The sequence below is a fragment of the Pristiophorus japonicus genome, chromosome 17 (genome assembly GCF_044704955.1).
Source record: "Pristiophorus japonicus isolate sPriJap1 chromosome 17, sPriJap1.hap1, whole genome shotgun sequence".
In the NCBI taxonomy this organism is placed as follows: Eukaryota; Metazoa; Chordata; class Chondrichthyes; family Pristiophoridae; genus Pristiophorus; species Pristiophorus japonicus.
The window spans coordinates 31,199,427-31,215,925 of record NC_091993.1 but is presented as its reverse complement, the minus strand read 5'-3'; the positions used below and the strand labels follow the sequence as shown (position 1 = coordinate 31,215,925).

Below are 16,499 nucleotides of genomic sequence, written 5' to 3'. Positions count from 1 at the left end.
TGTAGGGGAGAGAGTCGTCACTCCCGACATTTAAATCATGTCAAACGTGTTTAAAAAGTGCCTTGTGGTTTCAACAGATCCCCCGAGCACTTTGTAAACCTGGTTTGATACGGCACCGCAATTACACTCTGTGCTGCGTAGGACAGAAGCAGTGCAAGTCGCCCCTTTCTAGAGAACCTCACCTCACTTGTGTGTGGAGTCAGCTCGGGTTCCATCCCCAGACTTGTACTACAAGCTTATCAGTGCGCGGCAGTTTCTGAAGCTAAACTTGCAGTACAAAATGCAAGCTGAAGAAACAATTACTTTCAGCCTCCTCCCCAATTCAATTGGGACAACAACAACAAGGGTGGGGAAAGTTTAGAAAATGTGTAGATAATTAAAAATGGTAATTTTTATTAAAAAACATGCGGCCATTTTTGATTATCTACCATTTTCTAAAATAAACCACACGGATCAGTATAGACTGTGGCTTATCCTGTTGTCACTGAACGCGAGCATGCAGGTACAGCAGGCGGTAAAGAAGGCAAATGATATGTTGGCCTTCATAGCTAGGGGATTTGAATATAGAAGCAGGGAGGTCTTACTGCAGTTGTACAGGGCCTTAGTGAGGCCTCACTTGGAATATTGTGTTCAGTTTTGGTCTCCTAGTCTGAGGAAGGGCGTTCTTGCTATTGAGGGAGTGCAGCGAAGGTTCACCAGACTGATTCCAGGGATGGCTGGGCTGTCATATGAGGAGTGACTGGATCAACTGGGCCTTTATTCACTGGAGTTTAGAAGGATGAGAGGGGATCTCATAGAAACATAAGATTCTGACGGAACTGGACAGGTTAGATGCGGGAAGAATGTTCCCGATGTTGGGAAAGTCCAGAACCAGGGGACATAGTGTTAGGATAAGGGGTAAACCATTTAGGACTGAGATGAGGAGAAACATCTTCACTCAGAGTTGTTAACCTGTGGAATTCCCTACCGCAGAGAGTTGTTGATACCAGTTCACTGGATATATTCAAGAGGGAGTTAGATATGGCTCTTATGATTAAGGGGATCAAGGGGTATGGAGGGAAAGCAGGAATGGGGTACTGAAGGAATGATCAGCCATGATCTTATTGAATGGCGGTGCAGGCTCGAAGGGCCAAATGGCCTACTCCTGCACCTATTTTTCTATGTTCTATGTTTCTATGTCCTTTTGCAGTACTTCCAAAATATCTAGTCGAGTCTTTCCGAATGCAGCTGCAAACTAATTCTATAAATTGGCAAGCATTATAAAGCAGATTTCAGTAAACATGCAGAATATTGTTGAACTGGGAAGATTCTTGACAGGGACTTGAAAGAGGCCAATTCCTCATCAGGACATTACACCACGCACACAATGTTAGGCTTTTTGTTTTAAAACATATGGTGCTGATGGGGAGACTACCTCATTCCAAGAAGCTGTGCTGCACTTGGGAAGGGAACAACTAGAGCAAAAGTCAGACGCAGGCCGCTGTTACTTGCATCTCAGAAGCCAGTTTTGGGCAACATCAATGGAAGTGCGGGAACTGTGCGGTCCCAGGAGACTGGGGATGGGGGCAGGGTCTAAAAAACAATCACAGCCTCACAAAAATAGATAGCAATATTGCAAGGAATTATGATTACATTCTTTGCTCGGAGTTTTCAATAATACATTTTTGAAGACACAGGTTTCAGGGAATGCATTCCTGACAACACAAGGGAACAGTGTTAACAACACCAATGAACCACATCTTTGACGACTAGAGCCTGCAGATTAGTGAGAGCAATGTTATTGTACGAACGCTTAATGCACTTGTATCAAGTTTCCCACTCGCTAATTTAACATAGGTGTTAATCCTCTTAAATTGAAGAGTTAATGCTCCATTAAAGAGGAGGGAAGTTTTATGCAAACTTCTTCAGCATTCGTACAATACAAGGTACGCAGTCATTTTCAGGCTTCTCCCGTCTCTTATGACGGCCAACAGCTCTAGCATTTCAGAAAATCAAAGGAAAAAGAGAAATCAATTTTTTTTCAATCTTCGTAATTTTTTTTTAAAGAAAGGTGGCAAAACTCAATAAAAAAAGCACAAGTCTCTCAACCATTCTGGAGGACAAATCAATTCTAAATCGAACAAACATTAGTCTGCTTTCATGCAGCATGTTTAAACTTGAGCACATAATCTAAGCTGACAGTCCAGTGCAGTCATCAACATCATAGGCATTCCCTCAGAATCGAGGAAGACTTGCCTCCACTCTAAAAAATGAGTCCTTAGGTGGCTGAACAGTCCAATACGAGAGCCACAGTCCCTGTCACAGGTGGGACAGACAGTAGTTGAGGGAAGGGGTGGGTGGGACAAGTTTGCCGCACGCTCCTTCTGCTGCCTGCACTTGATTTCTGCATGCTCTTGGCGATGAGACTCGAGGTACTCAGCGTCTTTCCAGATGCACTTCCTCCACTTAGGGCGGTCTTTGGCCAGGGATTCCCAGGTGTCAGTGGGGATGTTGCATTTATCAGGGAGGCTTTGGTGGGTGTCCTTGTAACGTTTCCTCTGCCCACCTTTGGCTCGTTTGCCGTGAAGGAGTTCCGAGTAGAGCGCTTGCTTTGGAAGCCTCGTGTCTGGCATGCGGACAATGTGGCCCGCCCAGCGGAGCTGATCAAGTGTGGTCAGTGCTTCGATACTGGGGATGTTGGCCTGGTCGAGGATGCTAATGTTGGTGCGTCTGTCCTCCCAGGGGATTTATAGGATCTTGCAGAGACATCCTAGTGCAGTACTGAGGGAGTGCTATACTGTCGGAGGTGCCGTCTTTCAGATGAGACGTTAAACAGAGGTCCCATCTACCCTCTCAGGTGAACGTAAAAGATCCATGATACTATTTTGAAGAAGAGCAGGGGAGTTATCCCCGGTGTCCTGGTCGATACTTAGCCCTCAACCAACATCACTAAAACAACTCATCTCTTCACTGTCTCATTGCTGTTTGTGGGAGCTTGCAAATTTGCTGCCGTGTTTCCTGCATTACAACAGTGACTACACTCCAAAAGTTCTTTATTGGCTGTAAAGCGCTTTGGGGCGTCCTGGTTTTGTAAAAAGCGCTGATCTTTCTTTCATTCTTTCTTCTTTCTAGGTACCTTGCCTGATTTTCCTACAAAATGTATGTGGATAAGCTGATGAAACTAAACATGTAACCCGAGAGCAATGAAGGTAAAGCCCCTACTTTATGCCCACACCCACAATCACCAAACTTGATACTCTGAGTGGTTCAGTTTTGTCTTTTTTAAAAAGACAGAGAAATCAACTGCAATATATTAGGAATCTCAGAGTTTCCAACAGCTGGAAACCAACAGGCCGTTGCCAATTTAGTCAGTCATTAGCCAAGAACCACCACAAAAATAGTGAGGGAAGGAAAAATGGAAAGGAATAAAAACAAAATAAAAAGACACAAGAATGGAGACTGACTCAGAAAAACCTGGCTGCACCGACAGTTCAGGAACAACATGCAATTACCATGACATGGTCATGTTTCTGACTGCTAACTGGGGTGCACCCAGAGCAACCAGGGACCTTATCAGAAACTGTAACACAGAGGTTGCTCATCGAGTTATAGCTCTTAAACAGGAGCTACCCTAATACCATTTCCCTACCCTTTCCTCTCCAACAGGGAGAAACATTTTGCATGAAATTCCGAACAAGTTAAACTAAAACACCACGGCTCCAATTAGCAAATGAGGTGAGTAACGTACATAGCAACAGGCAAAAAAAAAACAGTCCCAATACGCTAATTTGTCTGGGCATACAACCCATATATTTCATTTGTCCTTTTGCTAACTGGAATCTGGGGTCAATCATCTCAGCATTAAGTAAGCAGTTTACATTGAAAAAATGCCAAATACGGTAATCAGATAAGATTTGCTACAACTTTCCTTTTCAGTCTGAAACAGCGTTCACTTTCCACATGCTAACATTTGCCTTGATCAGGGATTTACAAGAAAAATATCTAGCTTGAAGTGTTTAATGTAATTTTTTTTGGGGGGTGGGGAACGAGAGGGTGTGGGGAAGAGACAGGAAAGAAAAATACTATTTATTATACTAAATTCCAGACATTTTAGTATACATTATAAAATGTTGCTGTGTATCTAATTATCATCCAGTTAATTCATGCAGGGAGAGATGAAAGAAGTCTGAGCCTGTCCTGTATGTTTGCTTAAACAATGAGACAAATCATTTGTCCTTCCTTATTCCCATCTTTTTATATTAAAGACTTGCATTTATATAGCGCCTTTCACGACCACCAGACGTCTCAAAGCGCTTTACAGCCAATGAAGTACTTTTGGAGTGTAGTCATTGTTGTAATGTGGGAAATGTTCAATGAAGATGCGTGCGTGTGTACAGGATCAGGTTAGGTTAGGTTAGGTGAGGTGAGGTGAGGTGAGGTGAGGTGAGGTGAGGTGAGGACGACTCACACTCTGGTTTAGGCTCAAACAGGAATAAATAAACAGGGTGAAATATTGGAGGGCGACCAACCAATGTTCCCTTTAACCTGTGCAGCCATGCAGCACTCCAGGGGTCCCGTGCAGCCGGTGAGCCGGCTTTTACATTGGGGGAAAAAACGTGCATGTGCAGACTTTTGAATGGGCCGCACGGCCCAAAAAACAATTACAGGGAACATTGCTGCCGTCTGTCAAACTGCATCTTTGCACGAATCAGCAACCTTCAGGAAAGGAAGGGAGGGGAAAGAGAAGTTACGACAGTACCCCGTGTTCTACCACTGAAGTTGCACAGTGATGCCCCGATACGTATTTCCACTTCACTGCCGAAAACACACCTTATTGAAACAAATTTCTTCAGGCTGTTTGGTCAAATGAGATGTTCTGACACAGCTCATTCATAATAATAGATTTCTTACCAGGAAATCACGAAGATCTCGATCAGCTGTGTAGCAGCAGATACGGCGCAGCTGTTTCTTCACATCAAACCCCTAAAATCAAAGAGGAACATTAGTACTGTTTCTGGAAGCAGATCCCCCTCCAATTCGACCCCATTTAAAGCATTATTTTTACCCCTTTCACCCTTCCTACAACTAACCTTCTCCGAGGCTCCTATCTCTGCTGCTCTCAAATCGTACCTGCTGGGGAATGATCACAAGCAGCCTTGTGACAACTGACCCTCGGATGTCCCCTATGCCTGTGAGGGGATGCCTAGTGCTCCCTCAGCAACTCTCTGCAGCAACACATGGAGAATGGGAACTCGGTATAAATCTGTGCACTCCTATGCGCAGCAGCTAGATTTCTCCCTCTTCATGACAGCACTTATCTCAGCTGCTATTTACGGAGCCTTGCAGTATGCAAATTGGCTGGCATGTTTATCTGCACAACAATGGTGACTCCATTTTATTGTCTCTGAAGCACTCCGGGTCATTGCGAGGACATGAGAGGCACTATACAAATGCACTCTCTTTCTTTTTTTAGCCTTTAGAGACAAACATACAAGCACAACTAAACAGAATGAAGTGGCTGCTTTGCTTCTCTTCTCAACATCAATATTGGGCCAGAATTTGCGGCCAGCGGCGAGGCAAAGGCGTTCACCGCTGGCCCCGAAGAAAGTTGCCCAGAGAGATCTCCGAGGCGAGAAGTTTGCCTTTTTCGATGCGCAATTGATTACAGCGCAGTGTAGTGGGAATTCCCCAACACGGGCTGCTGTAACATCAACAAGCTGTCTAAGCAGCCAATCACATTGCAGAATTCTCACAAATGAGAAGCTGCTTTTATTCGGACTGTTTAAAAATGTTAGAGAGCAAAATAAAGATTGGGGTTCTCAATTGGGGATAAGGTATTACCTTATCATGAACAAACATATGTAAAAAAAAAATAATGTTTTTTTTTAAATTGTAATTTTTAACTGACTGGAAAGGGTGCAGAGAAGATTTACAAGGACGACGATACCAAAAATGCGAGGGTATACATATCAGGAAAGGATGAACAGGCTGGGTCTCTCTTCTCTTGAAAATAGAGGGCTGAGGGTTACATAATAGAGGTCTTTCTTTCATGAAAAGTTGAGACAGAGAGAGAGAGACAGAGAGAGACAGACAAATCCAAAAGGGAATTCAGAAAGAAACTTCTTTAAACAGAGAGTGGTTGAAGCGAATAGTATCGATGCATTTAAAGGGAGGCTGGACAAGCATATGGGGGAGAAGGGAATAGAGGGTTATGCTGATAGAGTTAGATGAGGAAAGACGGGAGGAGGCTCGAGTGGAGCAGAAATGCTGGCATGGACTGGTTGGGCTGAATGGCCTGTTTCTGTGTTGTATATCCTGTGTAATCAAGGTTATTGTAATCGATAAAATGAAAATTAACTGACACGACAAGTTCCTTGATTTCAAAAGTCAGATCAGGATCATTAAATCGTACGATGAGTTCTGAAATTTTTATTCACCTCCATTTTCTGTCAATGTGTGCTGTAAATATTTGCAGCAGCTCTCACTGTTAATTTTACAGCAGAACTGGGTGAACAGTCCCATCATATTTTCTTTTTTTTTTTTTGCAAGACTTCAGAACTTACCATGTTCTTTAGAAGTTCCCTAGCCTCCTGCAGGTCTTTTCTTAAAAGACAATCGTGGGTCAGGTTTAAACCAGCTTGCACGAGTTTGTTCAGGTTCTTGGTAGGTTTCTGTTGGGCTCTGAAGTAGCCCTGAGCTCGAGGAAGCTGATTATTCAGTATTGCATCGCGAATGACTTCCTGCAAAAGGTCAAAGCAAGAGAATCACAAATGTAAACAAAAATGTATTTCGACAATATAAAATTTGAACACTCAATGCTAGATTTTCCCATTGTTACTTTAACACACGTGTTAACCCGCTTAAAATAAATGGGTTAGTGCGAGAAGAAAGTTATAAGCTTAAGAATCGTTATCCAGATTCAATTTGCACTGCAGTCATTCACAGAGGACTTAATTTCACAAAGTACTTGATTTAATCCTCACTCTTTTGCAACAAAAGTATAAATTCCATCTTTGGGATATAGGTTAAGGAATGGGAGTTAGTAAGGTGCGGGTGGCAGGGTTATAACAGGGCAGTGCAGAAGGAATCAATAAAGGCCAGGTGATAAAGACCGCAGCAAAGTGCTGATACCTGCAGACTGTAATGTATGTAAGCTTGTAATGTTTGTAACTCCACACTGTGGATGTGGTTGTATTGTGTACTGCAACTGCAGAGTTAGTAATAAACAGAACCAGGCAGATTCCAGAGGCTTCAGAGAGAGCTGCCTGCCATGTAGGAAGCTGTGTGTGCTTGTGCTCTGTGAATATATCACACAGACCAACGACCGATTTATTTCTCTGCTCAGCTGGAAAGTAAGTTACCATCAGCAAAAGTCATTACCCAGCTCTGCCTGCCGCCAATATGATGACTTTATAGTTTATATAAAATATACTTCATTTTTATGGCTTTCACCTGACATTATTTCCAAATACTCCCAGGCTTTACATCCCATTTTCCACAAACAGAAACAAAGGGGGGCAGGGGGGGTAGAATTCTGTTCTTATAAACCTATCTTTAATGTCATCTAGATCCGATGCATATTTACTCCTGCGGTAATTACTCAATAAATGTTAATAGGAATATTGTACTAGCCCATCCATGCCAGGATAATTCCTCAACATTCAAGCCACTTCTCCAGAGGGTGTCATAAGAACAGAAGAATTAGAAGCAGGAGTAGGCCATTCGGCCCCTCGAGCCTACTCTGTCATTCAATAAGATCATGGTTGATCTTCTAACTCAACTGCATTTTCCTGCACTGTCTCCATAATCCCTTGATTCCCTTAATACCCATCAATCTCCGTCTTGAATATACTCAACGACTGAGCCGCCACAGCCCTCTGGGGTAGAGAATTTCAAAGATTCACCACCCTCTGAGTGAAGAAGTTTCTCCTCATCCCAGTCCTAAATGGCCAACCCCTTATTCTGAGGTTGTGACCCCCTAGTTCGAGACTCCCCAGCCAGAGAAAATATCCTCCCTGCAGCTACCCTGTCAATCCCTGTAAAAATTTTGTATGTTTCAATGAGATTATCGCTCATTCTTCTAAACTCTAGAGAATATCGGCCTAGTCTACTCAATCTCTCCTCATAGGACAATCCCCCAGCCAAGAAATCAGCGCCCGGAGTAGTTTGGTTGCGTTACAAAAGATCACTTTTTAAATAAAAAAAAAATGGCAAGACTGGCATTTATTGCCCATCTCGAGTTACCCATAACTGTTTGATGGAACGGAGTGGCTTGCTAGGCCACTTTAGAAGGAGAGTAAAGAATCAACCATGGGAGTCAGAGATAGACCAGAGCGGGTGAAGACGTCAGCTTTCCTTCCCTAAAAGGACATTAGTGAACCAGTTGAGTTTTTACGTAAACCCTTCAATGGGCCACGTACTGATACCAGCTTTTTATTTCCAGATTACTTTTTTTGAACTGAACTCATATTCTTAAAATTGTCATGGTGGGATTTGAACTCTCGCTCTCTGAATTAATAGTTCAGCAAAATAACATTGCCATACCCATTTATTACAGTATGACACTAATTATTTCTCAAACAAAGCAGCATTAGATATGCAATTAGCAAATTAATTTCAGTAGAGACAAGTGTGAGATAGTGCATTTTGGTAGGGAGAATAAGGATTCCACATACTGCTTGGAAAATAAGTGTGTAAATGGGGCAGAGGAGCAAAGGGATCTAGGGGTACAGATACTCAAATCACTAAAAGTAGCAACTCAGGCCAATAAGGCCATTAAAAAAAAGCAAATCACGTATTAGGGTTCATTTCTACAGGGACAGAATTGAAAAGCAGAAGTTATGTTAAACTTCTATCCAACTGTGGTCAGATCACACTTAAGTACTGTGAACAGTTCTGGTCTCCATATTATAAAAAAGGATAGAGGCACTGGAGAAGGTGCAAAAAGATACCAAAACCGAGAGGATATGCTCATCAGGAAAGGCTCAACAGGATGGGGCTCTTTTTCCTAGAAAGAAAAGAGAAGGTTGAGGGGTGACCTGGTAGAGGTCTTTAAGACTATGAAAGAGTTCGATAGGGGGACATAGAGAAGATGTTTCCACTTGTGGGGGAGACCAGAACTAGGGGTCATTAATATAAGGTAGTCACTAATAAATCCAATAGGGAATTCAGAAGAAATGTCCTTACCCAGAGTGGTGAGAATGTGGAACTCACTACCACGGAGTGGTTGAGACAAATAGTTTACATGCATTTAAGGGGAAGCTGGATAAACACATGAAGGAGGAAGGAATAGAAGGATATGGTGATGGGGCGAGATGAAGAGGGGTGGGAGGAGGCTTGTATAGACCAGCTGGGCCAAATGGCCTGTTTCTGTGTTGTATACTCGATGCAATTAGTTTCAAAATACATCACAAGTTAACTGGTTACAGATCCAAGTACTCACATTAGTATTTAGATTCTTCCACTTCCCATAAGTCTGATAACCATCAGGTAATGCGTTTTCTTCATCCAGACAGTCACTGGTTACAACCTCGTTTGGTGGTGTTCGAGGATATTTCTTCATAAATTTACGGAGCTTGATAATATAACCCGTGAGATAATCCACACATTTTTGCTTGTCCTCGTCCAACTCTAAAGATGGTTGTGGCAACAACAAAAAGAGAGGATATTATTTAATAATTATAAAATATCAGGGGAAGGAACAACTAAATCTCACACCATTATAACTTGGGACACATAATGCTGTTTCTTCAATGTTGCTGGGTCCAAATCCTTGAATTCCCTACCTAACATCATCGAGGGGGAACGATCACCACAAGAACTGCAGCGGTTCAAGCACACCGCACACTGCCAACTTCTCAAGGGCAATAAATGGCCAACTTGCCGGCAACATCCACAACCAGAGAACAATTCTTTTTTAAAAAAGACACTTTCCAGTAGAAGGAAAGATTGATTGCAAAATATATATATTTAATAGAAATGGTACGATATATATTTTAAATTAAAAAAGACCCATGTACGACATAGTATGTAGAAAAAATATCTTCAAAACGCTTCACTATATACATCGGTGATTAATATTCAGTGTCAGATAATAAATGTGACCTGAATATTAACCACCAATGTATATAGTGAAGTGTTTTGAAGATTGTTTTTCTACATACTATGTAGCACGTTTGGAAATAGTTGTGCAAACCTAATTAAATTTACATTGAAAAAGAGAGTTAAAGATAAAGATGGACTGGATATTAGCTAATTTCAGTGGGATGAAAGGGGGTCTAGCTCAAGATTAACTTATGGGGGAAAACGGTAGAGCAAACACCAGACTAGATGTGGGAATTATTTACATACTAGATGGATATGGTGACAATTAAATGCATTCCAACTAGGAATAAAGGAGGTGCATCAAAGGCTGGGGTTCCTTGGATAAATGGAGACGCTAGAACAAATAATAGGTTTAAAAAGGCAATTGATAATTATAGTGGGATATTAAAAGAAAACTATGAGAAATAGGTTGTCAAGACATAGTTGAACCTTTTATGGGTTAATGGAACCAATATGGGGCTGTGGGGAGAGAAGGAAGAAGATTGCAGGTGGTAGAGGAAGGTATGCTAACGAAGGGGGATTCTGACGTAGGGAAATCGGGGCACACATTAACCAGCCATCAAAGACAAGGGAAATCCAGCCAGAAGGAGAAGGTAGATGAAAAATGCAGTCAGTGGGGTTCAGTAACAGAGGAAATGAAGCAAATGGGCTGTGGGGGCAGAAATGCAAGGGATTGGGACCCAGTGGGTGAGTTGGATCAGAAATACTGCCAGTGGGGGGTTAAACTGAGCTCACCGTGAGGGTTGGTGTCGAGTGGAACCAAGACGTTACTCAGTGGCGAGGGAAGGGTTGAACACCTAAACTGCTCAGTGTAGTGAAGGAGTTGTGGACCAACACTGGGCTGTTCAAGAGATGAGCTGGAAAACTTATACCTCATTAATCTTGGCTTGTTTGTGCTAGTCTTTAAATCCATAATATGTGATTAAATTAGTGAACATTACAGGGGCCTGTATTTATAAATAGTAGGTTCTACTTAACTCATTTCAGTGAACTTTGCAAGAAATCACTGAGTACAGAGAAAGGAATGCAATAGATGCTGATTATATATGGATTTTCATAATTAGTTTGATAAGGTGCCATACTGGAGACTTGTGGAAAAGATTAAGGCAGGATATTCAAGATATTGTAGCTGCAGCGAGAGAGCAATGACTAGGGGACAGAAAACAAAGAGCAAGGCAGACAGATGATTTTTGATTCACATTATGTGGGTTGTGGTGTTCCCCAGAGGTCGTTGATTCAGGCCTCTTGCTTTCCGTTTATATAAATTATTTGCATGTAGACAAAAAAGGAATGATATCGACGTTTGCCGATATTGAATTAGAGGGCATGACAAATTATCAGAGACACTATTGGAAACTGCAGGAGGCTATAGAAAGGTCAGTTAAATGGAAGTTCACTGCAGAGAAATGTGAAATGTTTGGAAGAACAGTGAAACAAAGTTTACAGTGAAAAATTAGATTCTTAACAGAATGATGAAGGAGGAGGAGCAGCAAAACATGCATTTAGAAAACATCTTTAATGCAGACAAACACCCCAAGGCACCAGACAGCTGTAAGGAAAAACTGGATGCCGAACCAAAGGAGACATTAGCGGGAGTGACCAAAAGCTTGGGTTTAAAGGAGGGTCTTAAAGGTGGTGGAGAGGCTGAGGGTGTGAATACCAGGGCATGGGGCCCCCGAGACTGAAAACATGGCTGCCAATGATGGGATAAAGAAGGGAGGGGTCGTGACCCAGAAGCAGTGCAGCATTGAACAGCAGCAGGGTCGGGGCCCAGGGAGGCACAACAGAGCTTTGGTCTCCAATCGTCTTGGTCATCCTCATCACTGGACCAAGACCTAACTCCATCAAGCCCGTGTGATGGCTGATGTACAATGGTCACCACACGTTAAAAAAAAATCTTCGCACAGGCATCTTCCACCTTTTAAGATGTAACTCATTGTAACACCTGTGAGCCCATCTTTTTTTGCTGTGAAGAGAGCCATCCTTGTTACGAGGGACTGCCTCAATAAGGAGGTGGTACTCTGCAAGATAATGGGACTAAAGGCAGATAAATCCCCTGGATCTGATGGCTTGCATCCTAGGGTCTTAAAAGAAGTAGCAGCAGGGATTGTGGATGCATTGGTTGCAATTTACCAAAATTCCCTGGATTCTGAGGAGGTCCCAGCAGATTGGAAAACTGCAAATGTAACGCCCCTATTTAAAAAAGGAGGCAGACAAAAAGCAGGAAACTATAGACCAGTTAGCCCAACATCTGTGGTTGGGAAAATGTTGGAGTCCATTATTAAAGAAGCATTAGCAGGACATTTGGAAAAGCAAAATTCGGTCAGGCAGAGTCAGCTTGGATTTATGAAGGGGAAGTCATGTTTGACAAATTTGCTGGAGTTCTTTGAGGATGTAACGAACAGGGTGGATAAAGGGGAACCAGTGGATGTGGTGTATTTGGACTTCCAGAAGGCATTTGACAAGGTGCCACGTAAAAGGTAACTGCACAAGAAAAAAGTTCACGGGGTTGGGGATAATATATTAGTTAGCCAATCCTCTATCCATGCTAACAGAAAACAGAGAGTCAGGATAAATAGTTCATTCTCTGGTTCACAACCAACTATTTACAATCTATGTTAACAACTTGGAAGAAGAGACTGAGTGTAATGTAGCCAAGTTTGCTGACAATACAAAGATGGGAAGAAAAGGAATGTGTGAGGAGGGCACACACAATCTGCAAAAGGACAGACAGGCTAAGTGAGTGGGCAAAAATTTGGCAGATGGAGTATAATGTCGGAAAGTGTGAGGTCATGCACTTTGGCAGAAAAAAAAAATCAAAGAGCAAGTTATTATTTAAATGGAGAAAGATTGCAAAGTGCTGCAGTACAGCAGGGCCTGGGAGTACTTGTGCATGAAACACAATAGGATAATATGCAGGTACAGCAAGTGATCAGGAAGGCCAATGGTATCTTGGCCTTTATTGCAAAGGGGATGGAGTATAAAAGCAGGGAAGTCTTGCTACAGCTATATAAGGTATTGGTGAGGCCACACCTGGAATACTGCGTGCAGTTTTGGTTTCCATATTTATGAAAGGATATACTTGCTTTGGAGGCAGTTCAGAGAAGGTTCACTAGGTTGATTCTGGGGATGAGCGGGTTGACTGATGAGGCAGGTTGGGCTTCTACTCACTGGAATTCAGAAGAATGAGGGGCGATCTTATCGAAACGTATAAGATTATGAGGGGGCTTGATAAGGTGGATGCAGAGAGGATGTTTCCACTGATGGGAGAGACTAGAACTAGAGGACATGATCTTAGAATAAGGGGACCGACCACTTAAAACAGAGATGAGGAGGAATTTCTTCTCTCAGAGGGTTGTAAATCTGTGGAATTCGCTGGCTCAGAGAGCTGTGGAAGCTGGGACATTGAATAAATTTAAGACAGAAATAGACAATTTCTTAAAAGATAAGGGGATAAGGGGAGCGGGCAGGGAAGTGGAGCTGAGTCCATGATCAGATCAGCCATAATCTTATTGAATGGCGGAGCAGGCTCGACAAGAAAATTATGTTAATTTTGTCCAGGATATTGGCTAGGCCATTGTTTGGAGTATTTGGGTGTCCAGAACTGTACACCTTACAGGAAGGATATCAGAGCCATGGGAATCAGTGAAAATTCACCAAAATGATCTGGGTGCAATGTATGCCCCAGTGAGTATGCTCACAGGTTTGTAGAGCTGTTGCATTGTGAGTGGCTTAGCCAGTCACATGATGTTCGCAAGACTCAATAAAACCCCAGTCAGTTGGGTCTAGGTCATCCACGATGAGGTATGCAGTTATGAGCCTAGTGGATGAACTGGTAATACAAAGTGTGATTGTTAAACCTTTGTTAATAAACCAACTAGTTCTTAATAGCAATGTATTGCAATGAATTCTTAAGCAAGAACCCATGAAGCAAATACACTGCAGCGGGAAAGAAAGACTAGTTAAAAAAAAGGGCTAAAAAAATTGGGACTTTTCCCACTAGAAAATAGAAGGTTAAGGAGAGAATCTATTAGAGGTTTTTAAAACGATGACATTTTTTTTTAAATAAGAGGGTACATGGTGAAAGATGGTTTCCATTGGCTGGCAATCAGTAATAAGCAGGTATATATTTAGGATCGTCTCCAGGATAACAAAAAGGAGGGGGAAGAAGTTACAACATTTTTTCCCCCCCCCCACAGAGGGTTATTACAACTTGAAATTCTTTAGCACAAGTGAATATTGAAGCAGAAACAAAAGTCACTTAAAAGGAAATTAGGTATTTAAAAATACAGAAAAATGAGATGAGAGAAGAGAAGACATAACTTGACATAAAAGCCTCCGTCTGTACTTCGACGATTTACAGTTTTAATAAGCAACTAAAATATGAAAAAAGGCTACCTCCAAACATACTATAAAGCTACATTTGAACGTGCAATAAATCTCAAACTTATCTTTATGACGAGAGGAGCCCTACAGCCTTGTGCTGATATTTATGCTGTTCTTTCTAACACCTAATCAGAATGAGCTAGACCTCAGCTATGCTGCTTGCATTACATGTTCAATTCAGTTGATCATCCAGCAGAAGAGTTGATATAAAAAAGCGAATAATTAAAACACAATCTGTATTAATATAAAACATTTGACAAACTTCCCTACATTTGCCAAATATTGAGGCACAAAACACCAAAATGAGTCACGCTATTCACTGTAATAATGCAATATTTTCCACAAATGGAATTTAATAAGTGGTCGATCGTTATTAGTCAAATGTTGGTTGATATTGCTACTGTGAAATGCCTTGGGCCATCAAAGGGAATTATTTAAAAGCAAGTTATCAAATTTCAGAACTATTTTAAAGCTCGAACAGGAGTTGTGTTTGAAACAACCTGTATTTATATAGCGCCTTTAATGTAATAAAACGTCCCAAGGCGCTTCACAGGAGCATTATGAGATTAAAAAATTGACACCAAGCCACACAAGTAGAAATTAGCACGGGTGACCAAAAGCTTGGTCAGAGAGGTAGGTTTTAAGGAGCGTCTTGAAGGAGGAAAGAGAGTTCGAGAGGTGGAAAGGTTTCTGGAAAGAGTTCCAGAGCTTGGGGCCCAGGCAACAGAAGGCACGGCCACCAATGGTGGAGTGATTATAATCAGGGATGCTCAAGAGGGCAGAATTAGAGGAGCGCAGACATCTCGGAGGGGTTGTGGGGCTGGAGAAGATTACAGAGATAGGGAGGGGGCGAGGGCCATGGAGGGAGTTGAAAACAAGGATGAGAATTTTGAAATCGAGGCGTTGCTCAACTGTAAGCCAATGTAGGTCAGCGAGCACAGGGGGTGATGGGTGAGCGGGACTTGGCGTGAGTTAGGACATGAGCAGCCGAGTTTAGGATCACCTCTAGTTTACGTAGGGTAGAATGTGGGAGGCCAGCCAGAAGTGTGTTGGAATAGTCAAATCTAGAGGTAACAAAGGCATGGATGAGGGCTTCAGCAGAGGATGAGCTGAGGCAGGGGTGAAGATGGGCGATGTTACAGAGGTGGAAATAGGCGGTCTTAGTTATGCTGTGGATATGTGGTCAAAAGCTTCAGGGTCAAATATGACACCAAGGTTGTGAACAGTGTGGCAAAGAAATTATTTGTTGGAAAATGCAAATTTATATCCTAATTCAGTAAAGAATCAACCAAGAAAGCTATGGTGCCAGATCAGTTGTTAAAAACTAGGCTCGCTGATGAATCAGTGTTTGGCTCAGTTAGTATCTGACACGCTGTAAAACAGATTGATTGTGAGCAGGTTAAAATCCACAATCCCATATACAATGAGTTTCTAAACCCATGGCCACTCTCTAACAGCTCAGGGCTGTGGCTCGAGACTGCATCAACTCTCTGATGTGGGATGGTATGATATGCGGTGGAACATGAGCTGGGAGAACAAGAAAGCGCCTTTCATGAGCACCAGATATCTTAATTGGCTGTAAAATGTTTTAAGTACTTTTGAGTGTAATCATTGTTGTAATGCACAGCAAGCTCCCACAAACAGCTTCTCTTCTTAGGCAGTCCCTCGGAGTCAAAGATGACTTGCTTCCACACTAAAAATATGAGTTCTCAGGTGACTGATGAGCCGATGCAGGCACTACAGACTCTGTTACAGGTTGGACAGATGGTGGTTGAAAGGACGTTGGTTGAAGTGCCGGTTTGTTGAAGTGCTAGGGTTGCCATGCGCTCCTTCCGCCGTTTGGGTTTGGTCTCCGCTTGCTCCCGGCGAAGAGACTCGAGATGTTCGGCACCTTCCCAGATTATTCTCTTCCACTTTGAGCAATCTTGCGCCAGGGATTCCCAGGTGTCGGTGGGGATGTTGCATTTTCTCAAGGAGGCTTTGAGGGTGGCCTTGAGGCATTTCCTCTGCCCATTTGGGGCTCTCTTGCC

The 16,499-nt window shown here is 42.5% G+C and overlaps 1 protein-coding gene across 2 annotated transcripts in view; it reads right to left on the bottom strand.

Annotated features, from left to right (window-relative positions):
• Positions 1–16,499, bottom strand: part of spg11 (SPG11 vesicle trafficking associated, spatacsin) — a 190,024-nt gene that overhangs the window by 123,694 nt on the left and 49,831 nt on the right. For both annotated transcript variants that reach the window (XM_070858561.1, XM_070858562.1), the window contains exons 10-12: positions 9,422–9,609; positions 6,543–6,719; positions 4,891–4,962 (exon numbers count right to left, since the gene is read on the bottom strand). In XM_070858561.1, the coding sequence (XP_070714662.1) occupies positions 4,891–4,962; positions 6,543–6,719; positions 9,422–9,609 (437 nt within the window). The remainder of the gene's footprint in view (positions 1–4,890; positions 4,963–6,542; positions 6,720–9,421; positions 9,610–16,499) is intronic.